This window comes from Molothrus aeneus, chromosome 14, assembly GCF_037042795.1.
Source record: "Molothrus aeneus isolate 106 chromosome 14, BPBGC_Maene_1.0, whole genome shotgun sequence".
NCBI lineage: Eukaryota > Metazoa > Chordata > Aves > Passeriformes > Icteridae > Molothrus > Molothrus aeneus.
The window spans coordinates 4,122,927-4,135,076 of NC_089659.1; the positions used below are offsets into that span (position 1 = coordinate 4,122,927).

Below are 12,150 nucleotides of genomic sequence, written 5' to 3' on the forward strand. Positions count from 1 at the left end.
CTCTCCTCACGGGATTTGTGCTCCAGACCCTTCCCCAGCTTTATTCCTTCAGCAGCTCCACGTCCTTCCTGAGCTGAGGGGCCAGAGCTGGGCACGGGTGTGGCCTCAGCAGCGCCCAGCACAGGGGGACAAACACTGCCCTGGCTCTGCTGGCCACTCTATTGCGGTACCGGCCAGGTGCCAGCGGTCTCTCGGCCAGCTGGGCCCGCTGCCCACGGCCGGTGCCGCCCCAGGCGCGGCTCCCCGGCAGCTCCCGGCAGCAGCTCCGGCACGGCCCGACCGCGCCGCCATGGCCCCTCACATCGGTCACGTGACACCGCCACACCTGACCCGCGGCAGGGGGCGGGCCGGTGCGCACTTTGCCGCACGGGATTGGTGGAAAGGCGGGCGGTGCCGCGCGGCGATTGGCTCCACGGTCAGCCCTGCCCGCCGACTCCGCGAGGATTGGGCATGCGGGCTGTCAATCAGCGGCAGTCCCGCGGCGCGGCGGAGCGATGGCGGCCGCACGGTGGATGCTCCGCTGGGTCGCGGCGCTGGCGGCCGCGGTGGCGGCGGCGCTGGCGCTGGACAACGGCCTGGCGCGGACACCGCCCATGGGCTGGCTGCACTGGGAGCGCTTCCTCTGCGCCACCGACTGCGCCGCCGAGCCGCGCCGCTGCGTCAGGTACCGCCGCGGGGCACGGGGAGCCCGGGACAGCGCAGTCACGGACAGCCGGCCCGGTACCCCGGCAGCCGCTGTGCCCTCCCCGGTAGAGGACAGCCGACCCGGTGCCCCGGCAGCCGTTGTGCCTTCCCAGTCACGGACAGCCGGCCCGGTGCTCTGGCAGCCGCTGTACCTTCCCTTTTAGCGGAGAGCCGGCCCGGTGCTCTGGCAGCCGCTGTGCCTTCCCCTGTAGCAGGCAGCCGGCCCGGTGCCCCGGCAGCCGCTGTGCCTTCCCCGGTAGCAGGCAGCCGGCCCGGTGCCCCGGCAGCCACTGTGCCTTCCCAGTCACGGACAGCCGGCCCGGTGCTCCGGCCCCCGCTGTGCCTTCCCCGCGTTCCCCCGGCCGCCCCGCCCCGCGGCTGTGCCGGTGGTACACAGCAGACTTTCTCCGCTTTCTTTGCCGGTGGTGCCGTGGCCAGCGAGCAGCTGTTCGTGGAGATGGCTGACAGGATGGCTGCCGAGGGCTGGAGGGACGCGGGCTACGAGTTCATCTGCATCGACGACTGCTGGATGGCCCCGACGCGGGACAAGCAGGGCAGGCTGCAGGCGGACCCCAAGCGCTTCCCCGGGGGGATCCGCAAGCTGGCCGACTACGTGAGTGCCACCGCGGCACGGTGTGACCCGGAGCAGGGGAGGGCTGGGTGGGTGTCACTGCTGAGATAAGGCCCTGCCTGCCACTGTGGGGTTTTGCTTCCCTCGCTGCCCCAAATCCTTTTCCTCCTGCCTTGTGGCTGCCCCATGCCAGGGTCTGTTTCTGTCTGCAGGTCCACTCCAAGGGTCTGAAGCTGGGAATCTACAGCGATGTTGGAAACAAGACATGTGCTGGCTTCCCTGGCAGCTACAACCACTATGACCTGGATGCCCAGACATTTGCTTCCTGGGGTGTGGACCTGCTCAAGTTTGATGGCTGCAATTCTGAGTCACTGGAGCTGCTGGCAGAAGGTAGGCACAGGCTCAAGGCAGCTATTCCCATGGCTGGGAATATTCTGCAGGCAGCAGCAATTCTAGGCCCAGCATCAGGCTCCAGGGACTCGCTTTTCCCTGAGCATACTCATTTAAGGGACTTGCTTACAAAAGCAAATCTGAGGCTCTGTTCTCAAGGCCAAGGCATTGAGTGTTGCTGTCTTAAGTGTTTTTACCTGCTCAGTCTCCTGGAGCAGTCTCCTGTCCTTCGAGCACAGCTCAGAAAAGGAGCTGTGAGCCCGGAGCCTGGATCAGGCTGAGCACAGACACATCAGCTGTGTGCTCTGGAGATGGCTGTGCTCCCTCAGCTCTTAACTCAGCACAGGCTTTGCCTTTCTGCAGGGCCTGTACTGCAGAGCCCAGAGCATTTCACACACTTAACCCTTAATCCCTTTGGTGGGGCCTTGTCAGCGTGAATCAGCCTGAAGCTACAACAGTTTGTGTCAGCCATGAAAGGAGCAGTTAGGAGGGCTTTTAACAGATAAAAATGAAGGGAATTATGGCATAAAAATTCTACTGGGGTTTTCCTCTTAAAGCACACCAGTGTAAATACCACTTCAGAAGTGATTTGCACAAAGGCTGAAAGCTCAGCAGCTCCTTGTGCTGAGGCAACTTGGCTACAGCCTCTTCTGAAGCACAGGCAAATCCCAGTGCCACAGGAGTAGATTTATGGGAAGAACACTTTAACTTAGAAAGCTTTTTTCTCTTGACTGCGCTCTCTGGCTGCTGGCACAGTCAGCACCATCACGTTTGGCAGCAGGAGCCCTGCACAAAGTCCTGTCTCTGCCTGGCAGGGACAACCTGCCCAAGTGACAATGCCATCCAAGCCAGATGGTGGGGCATATGCCAACTGCCACAGACAGGAGCACAGCTCAGCACCCTGAGTGACAGCTGAGTTGAGAGCTCCTGCTGGATCATATGTGTAACCCAGATACAATCCAGTTGTACTGAAGCAGTTCCAGAGAAGAGAGCAGACTTTTCATTCCCTCTCTGCCAATTGGAAGGGACTGAACAGGGCTGTTTGGGGACAAGGACAGGAAAAACTCGAGCTCTTGCATTCCTGCCCAGTCCATATGGCGCAAGGGCCTCATGAGAACCTGCTCCTACATCACCCAGCAAAGCTGTACTGCCTGATAGATACTGACTTGTTTCCTGGGTATCTAGAGGAAAAATGCCATACAGGAAAGCTTTTATCCTCTTCCCCTGGTTGTATGTACAAAGGAATCAGCAGTCTTGGAGCGACAGCCTGCCCAAGCAAAGCCCCTGTCCTTAGGAGGCAGGTGACCAGCTGCAGACTTTAAACTCCCCTCTTCTCCCTGTGGTGTCTCAACCACAAAAATGTGTTCAATCTTAATTTTGCAAGAGTTGAACTGAAACCTGAACCTGTGACATTGGCTTAGTTCTGCTGTGTGGCCAGGGAGGTTGTGTAAGCTCTGTCTGTGCTCTTCCTCTAGGATACAGGCGCATGTCTGTGGCCCTGAACAGGACTGGAAGGAGCATTGTGTACTCCTGTGAGTGGCCTTTCTACTTGAGGCCCGTGCAGCAGGTAAGGAATGCCTCTCAAGGTTTATCCTGGGGCTCAAGTGGGAAGAAGAGGAAAACATTTAACATTGCAAAACAGCATCCTGAGAAACTTGCTACTCTCTGTTCTGACAGAGAAAAAGGCTGTAAAATGGAGGAAAAAACCCTTTTTCTTCCAGAGGCTTGAAGCATTCCTAAACCATTGCTCTGCTGAAACAGATTCAGTAGGATTCTGCAGCATGAGGGCACAGCCCAGATGGAGCATGCCAAAAAAAACTACAGCATCCATCTGCTTCCTTTCTCCAAGGAGCCAAGCAGCAAACCATTGGCAATGCAGACACACAGCCTAGCAGATAGCTCAGGGTAATTCCTCCTGGACACAGAGTGCTGCAGGCTCAGCCTTACAGACAGCTCTGGGGACCACGAGAGAGGCTTTGTGACATCCCCCACATTGTTCAGTGACAAATTTCTGCCAGCCAGGGTCTGTGATTGACACGTTGCCCTCCACCCACAGCTGGAATTAAATGCATTACTCACGAAAGGGTGTAAACCCAAGAAACAGCAATAATTACTGGGATATTACAGTTTAATCCCACTGGCCTTGTCACACCTTCAGTAAAATTGGGAAGTAATTTTGTAACAGAGCTGGTGGTCACAACTGTTCTCCCAAGGGGAGCAATAGTGTTGTCTAGAACAAATCACAGTGGAGTTACTGGGCACAAAGTATTCAAGGGAATCAACATGCACTACATCATTCAGATAGCTGGTGATGGAAGGTGTTACCCTGGTTCTCCCCCAAGCTACCTTTGGTCCAGTCTAGCCTTGTTGACACTCCTGTTGTACAGCCAGGTGCTCTGTCTAATCAAACTCATTGTTCTGGCAGCCGAATTACACAGAGATCAAACAGTACTGCAATCACTGGAGGAACTTCTATGATGTCTATGACTCCTGGAGCAGCATCAAGAGTATCTTAGACTGGACAGCACTTCACCAGGACAGCATTGTGAAGATAGCTGGGCCAGGGGGCTGGAATGATCCTGACATGGCAAGTACAGCAACACCCACCCCACTTGAAGCATCAGCAAAAAAATGTTCCCTCAGCTGCAGGCTGAGAATGGGAAGGAAGAGAAATGGGAGAGAAACGCTGAGGGGAAGGGCTCTGATGGGACCCTAGGATCAGGATCTTGGTGAGAAGGTCCAGGATGGAAAGGGAAAGATGCAGCTATGCATAGTACCAAGGAAGCACCATCTTTGTGTCACACAGCCTCCACAGGCAGTACCAGCTCAGGACACAGATGTGGCATTGAGGGACAGTCTCCAAAGTGCTGATGTCCCACCAGAGTGAAAACCCCTGGGTGCCAGAACTGCAAGAATCTGAATCCAAAAGCATTCTCAAACACTGCCTAGCCACTTAAAGAGTTCTCTTCACTTCCACCAGGGACTCATCCTAAACTGCCACGCAGTCATTGCTTTCCCCAACCGGCTGGTCCTGCTCCTGGCCCTCAGCCTATCTAGCCAGGCTCCAAAGAGAAGTCCCACCCTGTGATTTCCTGGTACTGGTGGCCCAGATTGTCCCCAGCAGTTGTGTTACCAGGCACTTTTTGTTTGCTTGTCATAGCTGGTGATTGGAAACTTTGGGCTGAGCTGGGACCAGTCGGTGACTCAGATGGCCATGTGGGCCATTATGGCCGCTCCCCTGTTCATGTCCAACGACCTGCGGCACATCAGCCCCGAGGCCAAGTGGCTGCTCCAGAACAAAGAGGTGATTGCCATCAACCAGGACCCCCTGGGCAAGCAGGGATACCAGCTTTCCAAGGTACAGCAGGAGAGGGGGGGTTCAGAGTGGGGCAGGGAGGGATGGAGAGGTGCTCAGGGTTTGGGAAAGGAGCCCACGTGTTCCCGAAGCCTGCTGGAACACAGGCATGAAGATCACCACTTCAGCCTCCCACAGCCCTGGGTTTGTTTTCTCCTTGGCAGGACAAGAACTTCCAGCTGTGGGAGCGGCCCCTGTCTGACCGAGCCTACGCTGTGGCAGTGCTGAACCAGCAGGAGATTGGAGGGCCCCAGAAATTCACCTTCTCCCTCACCTTCCTTGGCAATGGGCTGGCCTGCAACCCAGCCTGCTCCATCCGACAGGTGCTGCCAGCCAGCAGGGACTGTGGTGTGTACAGCTGGATGTCCTCCCTGAGCGTGGAGGTGAACCCCACAGGCACTGTGCTGCTCAAAGTCCTGCCACTATAGGCAGCACTAAGACAATCTTTTCCTAAGCCTTAGGCTCTGTCTGAACTTGTGGCAGGAAATTCATCTCTTTCTTCCAAGCAGGTGCCTTTCTTCTCAGGCATTCATTATCTGAACCTTCAGCTGAATGTGACAAATTGCCATCACTCCATCATCAAGAGGTGACAGAGAAAGGGTGAACAGCAGAGCAGGGCCCCTTTCCCTGGCATCGCACCCAACTCCTCCTCCCAGGGGCTGGAAGGGCTCCAGCAGGGCCCCTTTCCCTGGCATCTCACCCAACTCCTTCTCCAAGGGGCTGGAAGGGCTCCAGCAGGGCGGCAGCTCCCGTTTACACCCACTGCCACTACCGAGCAAGGAAAGGCAAGGGATGCACAGGCAGCACCTTACAGCTGTCCCGGAGCATTTTAGGGACAATAGGGAAACACACCTTGGCCACCTTGCTCTTTTCCAGACCAGGACACACAGCCCAAGAAAAGCTGCTCCCATCCCCACTAAGGAAACCAAACACTTGACTCAGAGCATGGACATGCACTTCCATCTTCTGACAACTCAGGGACTGACATGAACCATTGCACTTCTTAGCAACCTTCTTGACAGCTGCTATCAGGCCTTAGGACTCAAGTTTTTGAGGGTTTTCCCTCACTCCAGGAATCTCTCACCAATGGCTGTCACTTCCCTTTAGATGACAACTCCCTCTCTACCCCTCATATGACCAATGGAGTCCCCTTTCTTCATGAATCCTGCCTCCCAGAAATCCCTGAGTGCTTGCTTCCCACTGCTGGCAGCAGCCTTTAGGTTGAGTAACATGGGCTCTCCAGGACAGGAAATGGATAATCACTTAAGCAACCATCATGTGCAAATATATTATCTTCTGATTACAATACAATCAGGATTTCTTGATTTGTTCTTCTGTGATTAAGCACTTTGATTAAAATCCCTTTAAAAGACTATGCTTTTTCTTACTTGCAGTGTATTAAAGTACAGCATGGTATCTGAAATTAAATAATGGTTTAGAAAACAGGCCAGTTTGTTCCAGTCATGTAAGTTTTTGTGACATTTGTAACTAGAAACAGCACTCAGTGAAACTGATGTAATACAGCTGTACAGTCCACCCCACAGGCCAAAGCCACCACTGCCTACACAAATCTGAAAACGCCATCACATCACCCACTATTTAATAAGCAAAACCACAGATTCCCTTACAGTTCAGTAACTGAGTGCTCTCAACCATGATGAAGATGTGAAGAGGCATCTCTCCATCCTCCAGCTCCATTTCCACTACAAGAAGTTGCCTGAAAGGGTGAACTCTGCATTGCATTCCCAGTACCTGCTAATAGCAGACTTCCTACTCACAGAAACGTTCCTCTCTAAGGGCAAGTTGTCCTGGAGACTGTCCCCACAATCTACCACTCTGCTTGTTGCCCATTTGAAACTTCACTGCTGTGCTTGGCCTTCTTCCTTCAAGGAAAATGCTAAGAGGAGCCAGCAGCAGTTGGCACAGGGGAAGGCAGCTGAGGCCTGTTACACCATGTGCCAGGGGCAACCACAGGCACAGAGCTGTCCCTCACCTCTCTGAGCTGCCACAGCTAATGGCATCTGCCTAATTACCTAATTAGGCACCTGCCTAATGGTGCAGGTATCAAACCCACTGGCTGCTCCAAGGCCTTTGCTCCTCAGGACAGTACATCTGTCTGTAAAAAGGGGCCTACAGCCAAGTGCAGGGGCTGTTCAGGGGAGTTCATAAACGAGCCTGCAGCAGGTTCATGCACAGAAGTCACTGGCACCCGTTACAGAACACCTGTTGGAAACACAGTAAAGAGATCCCAGCTACTGCCAGGGATTTTTCAAAAGCCAGGTTAAAAACTGGTCTGTAAAATGGTTCTGCAAGCAACATCTCCCTGCTGAACTGAAGTACTCACAGCTCCCACCCCAAGAGAAAACACATTAAAAAAGCAAGGGATCAATCTAATTACTTTAATACGGTCCATAACGATGAGCAGGACGATGCTCAGAACTGGATCACCTGGCCCTGTAAGAAAAAAGAGACAAGAGTGAGTTTGTTCACCACTGAGTATTGCCCCCCTTTCTCAGCCACTCACAGAATAAAAACTCACCTTTCTCTTCTTGTCTCCTCCCAGCTCAAAGTGCTTGCACCTCTTAATTGCCAGCATCCTCTTGGACCTGCAGTTGGGCTCCACACACTCCAGCCTCAGCACAATCTTCTTGGTGGTCTTGGCCTGGGAGGAGGAGCAGGGTGTTTTAATGAACCACACATCCCCAGGCAGACAAACTCTCAGGGAGAGCTTCTTCCCTGCATTCCTGAACATTCAGTTTGTTCCCAAAGCATAGAGAGAGACTACAAACACAGTTAGGCTCCCTCCACTGAAAAGGATCAGAACAGGAGTGAAGTGGACAGGTATCTTCACAAAAAGGGCACTGGCAAAAGCATTCACTGGGGCAGGGCTGGTTCCTGCAGGGATCAGCCATGCTGGAGAAGTCTGTTCCACTGAACAGAGCAAGAAACTCACACTTTTACAGTGTGGAAGCACAGACCAGCAGTGCTCAGGAGAAATCCAGAAGAAAACTGGGCAAAAGAAACCCCTGGAAGCAACACCACTGGCAAACTTTCTCAGTGACACAACCGGCTCAGTGCAGACCTGCAGCTACTCAGAAGTTGGATGAAACCTGAAAGACTGCAGAGGGAAGAATCCAAAGCTGGGAGGCTGCTGTAGCAGCTGGACAGAGCTGTAACCACCAGCTAAAAACCTCAGCCAAGCATCCATACAATGCTGACTGGGAAAAAAAGAGAAATGAGAATTGCAATGTACAGGTAGAGAGTGCCAGCAATGCAGCTGCTTGTTGTACCCTGCTTGCAGAAGCATTTTCTGTGAGGTCTCCCCACTTCCTGGCACAAAGTCAACTTGAAAACCTGCTGCTTCATTTTTCCTTCTTGCTGGAAAGCTTCCTGTACACCTCCAGCAGGACACCAGGGCTTCCCAGCAACGAGCCAAGCAGCTCTATGAGCAGAACTAAATAATTCACACAAAGTAACAAACCCACCCACTGGGGTTTGCTTCCCTGCTGTAAATACAAGCCAAGCAAGCAGACAGCTCCTTTCCCCTTGCCAAGCCCTTCCCTTGGGCAAGCAGTGAAGGAAACGTTCCTTTCACTGCTAATATCCCACTCCCCTGCAGCACTAAAGCTGAGAACCTGCTCTGCCAACACAGCCCAAGTCACCCTGCAAATGAGGAGCATCTCCATGAGACAGGACAGCAAGAAGATGAGCTATGCTCTTGATGGTAGCTTACAAGGGATAAGGAGAAGGATTTTACAAGAGCACAGAGTGACAGGGCAGTGGGAAATGGCTTCACACTGACAGAGATTTAGATTAGAGAGCAGGAAGAAATTCCTCCCTGCGAGGATGGGGTGGCCCTTGCACAGGTTTCCCAGAGAAGCTGTGGCTGCTCCATCCCTGGCAGTGTCCAAGGCCAGCCTGGGACAGTGGAAGGTGGCCCTGCCCATGGCAGGGGGCTGGAACACAATGGTCCCTTCCAACCCAAGGCATTCTGTGATGATGAAGGACACCTGCAGTGCCAGCACAGCACTGCCCAAACACAGCCAGAGCAGAGCACAGAGGAACCCTCCCTCAGCTGGGCATGGGCTGCCAGGGAAGTTCCCTGCTCCTGAGGAGCCAACTCACTCACCTTTTTACGGAAGATGGGCTTTGTCTGGCCCCCGTATCCGCTCTGCTTCCGATCATAGCGCCTTTTTCCTGCGGGAAAAACAGCTCTGGTCAGGCAACAACCGAGGAGATGCTCCAGGCATAACTGGCACTGCCTAAATCCCTGCACAGCCCAGCAGAACCAGTGCCACAGCTCTTATTGTGCCCCCAAAAGTGGAATCTTCCCCTTACTGTGCACCCAACAGACACACAGGGTCAAGGTACTTGATTTATTCAGAGTTCTGTGCAAAGAGTGATTCATAGTAAATCCTCAAAGTCAGTACATAAAGGACCGAAAATATTTATACAGTCCTGCTCAGGTGATATTAGCATAATTAATCCACATCAGTACGGGCAGATACCACTGGATTCACCTTCACCTGGACTTAAAGACCCAGAACATTTTAAACTCACACAGGGCTCTCCCTCGGCTGGCCAGCCTGGGCTCCAGTTGTGCTTCCACAGCCAGCCAGGTTCACCCAGAGCACATTCCTTAATTAGTTAAACATTTCTATATGGCAACCGAAACTGCTTTGGGCTGACACATCCTTAATCTTTCTCCCCTTCTCATATTTTTATAGTTCCCTTTACTGTACAGCACATCCTTTAGGCCAAGTTGTCCTCCCCAGCCATACAAATGTTCCTAATGTACACCACCCGTGCAGGGCACACCACACCCGGGCCGCACGCAGCTCCCCTGGGCCCGGAGCGAGCCCGGGCTCACCCTGCGCGTAGAGCGAGTCCTTCCCCTTCTTGTACTGCGTGACCTTGTGCGGCTGGTGCTTCCCGCATTTCTTGCAGTAGGTCCGGCGAGTTTTCGGCACGTTCACCTGGAGGAGAAGGAGAGAAGCCGGTCACGGCCGCTGCGCATACGCCACATCCCGCTCTGAAGGCCCCGCTCCCGCCCTTCCCCTTCCCTCGGGGCCCTGTGCTGCCATCCGGGGATGGAGAAGCCCCCGCGCCGGCCTGGCCGCCCAGCACGCACCCATTACAGCGGAGGGAGCCCGGCCCGGCGCAGCCGCGGGGCGGATGGCGGCGGATGGAGCCCGGCCCAGCCCCGGCACTCACCATTTTGGCGGCGGCGGCCCGGAGAGGAGGCGCTGAGCGGAAGCGGAAGTGAATGGGAGCTGGGGACCATAGAGAGGAGCGGGCAGGGGCGCGCGGGGCACGGCGCCCCCTGGCGGCGGGAGGAGAGCAGCCATGGGCGGGAGGATGGGTGTGGGACGGGAGTGTGAGGGTGGGGAACTGCGGGGTCTGCGGGGTGCAGGTGACATCCAGGTGCTTGAAAGACAAACCGTGTGTCAATAGAGTTCCTCCTTAAGGTTTAGGGCTTGACATGTTTCAGAGATCTCAGACTGGGTGGAAGTTAACAAGGCTTGGGAAGAAGGATTTACCATTACAAAGAATGCAGAATTTAGGAGCACAATAATGATTGTCAGAACTCTCAAGACAAGGATGTAACTAGCAAAGCAAACTCAACAACTGTGCTGAATCAGCTCTGAGTGGGTAAGAGAGATTCCAGATCACAACACCAACTCACGGACCACCGACCCAAGAAACCCACTGACCCAAATGAAGACTGAACATGTGGCCTAATCAATAAAGGAATTGAGGGAATCATTTAACATTACAAGATAGAATACTAATGAATGATGTAATCTCTAGCCAATGGAGATTAATGTTTTAATTTGCTAAAACATATAAACAGTAAAAACTTTTGATAGTCGCTCTGCTGTCTTTGTGAATTTGCCACAAAACCTCTTTCCACACAGAACTCTAAATAAAAATACCACGGTTCTGTGTGGGATCAGGTCCATTGGGTGAAAGAACCCATTTTGGGGCATCATAGGGCTCGTCAGCCAACTCATCCAACAGCCGGCACTGCCCAGAGCCCGGGGCAGGCTCCCGGCCTGGCGCCCCCACGGCCATGGCCCAGCTGTCTGCAGGAGGAAACACAAACGCTGCCTTTGAGTCACAAAACGAACAAAGGGGAACTGAAAGGGTGGGGTTGGCCGGCCCCGTCCTTCCTCCCTGCGCACCCTGCCGTCTCTGCGGGTCCCTGCCGCCACAGGCACCCCGAGCGGCCGGGTGGGCGCGGCGGGCCCGGCGGGCCGGAGCGGTGGCGGGACGGGTGGTGAGTGAGGGACCCCGAGCCATGGCCGGGCAGCGCTGCCTCGGGGCTCCTGGGCACTGATGGGCCCTGCTGATGTGGCTGAGGGACAGCCGGGGTGGCGGGAGGCTCCATGCGGCTGTGCTGGTGGCCTCACACCTCTGCTGGGCTCCGTGAGGGCAGGGGAGCCGTGCTGGGCACAGCGCACACGGGGCGGGTGAGCCCAGCGGGGAGGGCAGGGCTCTGCCTGGTCCCACAGGATGAGCAGTTCCAAGCAGGTGGCGTCTGACCCTGTCACCTGGCCGGGGCTGTGGGGTGCAGGGAGGTGGAGGGGGTGCCAGGGGCTGCAGGCTGGGCTGGAGCAGGGAGTCACAGCAGTGTGAGGCTGCCAGGGCTGCCAAGAGCAGGGCTGGGGCTCTGCCAGTGTCTCTGGCCATTCCTCACCTGTGCTTTCTGCAGTGGGCACTGCTGGTGTGCAGCTCTGGCTTTGCTCATGAGTCTCTCCCATGCTGGTTTCCCCCTCTGTCCTTCCCACCCATGGTTTTTGACACCCTCAGGGCTGAATCTGAAATATGAGGGCTGTGAAGTTAACATGAGGGTGTGAAGTTTGTCACTCTGTCACCCTTCCCTCTTGTCCCCAGGTCCCTGCCAGCCCCACATCAGAGCTTGCCTGTGCAGGAGGGGTGGCCGCGGGACCATGGTGGGACACAGTGTGCAGTGGCATGAGGCCAGCAGCGTATGCCAGGCCTGGTGGTGGTCTCAGAGCACGCTGGGCAGAGGTGTGAGCATGGCAGGAAGTCACACTGGCTGGAGGGGGGGACACAGGACATGCTCCCACACACCCACTCATCACTGCTGTCACAGCACAGCAGTGCTGGCTGCGGGGCTGAGCCC

At 55.0% G+C, this 12,150-nt stretch overlaps 2 protein-coding genes across 2 annotated transcripts; one reads left to right on the top strand and one right to left on the bottom strand.

The window, feature by feature from the left end:
- Window positions 1-494: 494 nt before the first annotated feature.
- Window positions 495-6,445, top strand: GLA (galactosidase alpha). The gene is made up of 7 exons (XM_066559432.1): window positions 495-664; window positions 1,123-1,297; window positions 1,468-1,645; window positions 3,121-3,212; window positions 4,071-4,232; window positions 4,806-5,003; window positions 5,165-6,445. The coding sequence occupies exons 1-7, from the start codon at window positions 495-497 to the stop codon at window positions 5,426-5,428; spliced, it is 1,239 nt and encodes a 412-aa protein (XP_066415529.1). The 3' UTR covers window positions 5,429-6,445.
- A 940-nt stretch (window positions 6,446-7,385) lies between these two features.
- Window positions 7,386-10,305, bottom strand: RPL36A (ribosomal protein L36a). The gene is made up of 5 exons (XM_066559433.1): window positions 10,215-10,305; window positions 9,871-9,976; window positions 9,130-9,197; window positions 7,540-7,662; window positions 7,386-7,454 (listed from the first exon to the last, which is right to left on the bottom strand). Exons 1-5 carry the CDS (start codon window positions 10,215-10,217, stop codon window positions 7,434-7,436), a joined length of 321 nt encoding a protein of 106 aa, XP_066415530.1. The 5' UTR covers window positions 10,218-10,305; the 3' UTR covers window positions 7,386-7,433.
- Window positions 10,306-12,150: the final 1,845 nt, after the last annotated feature.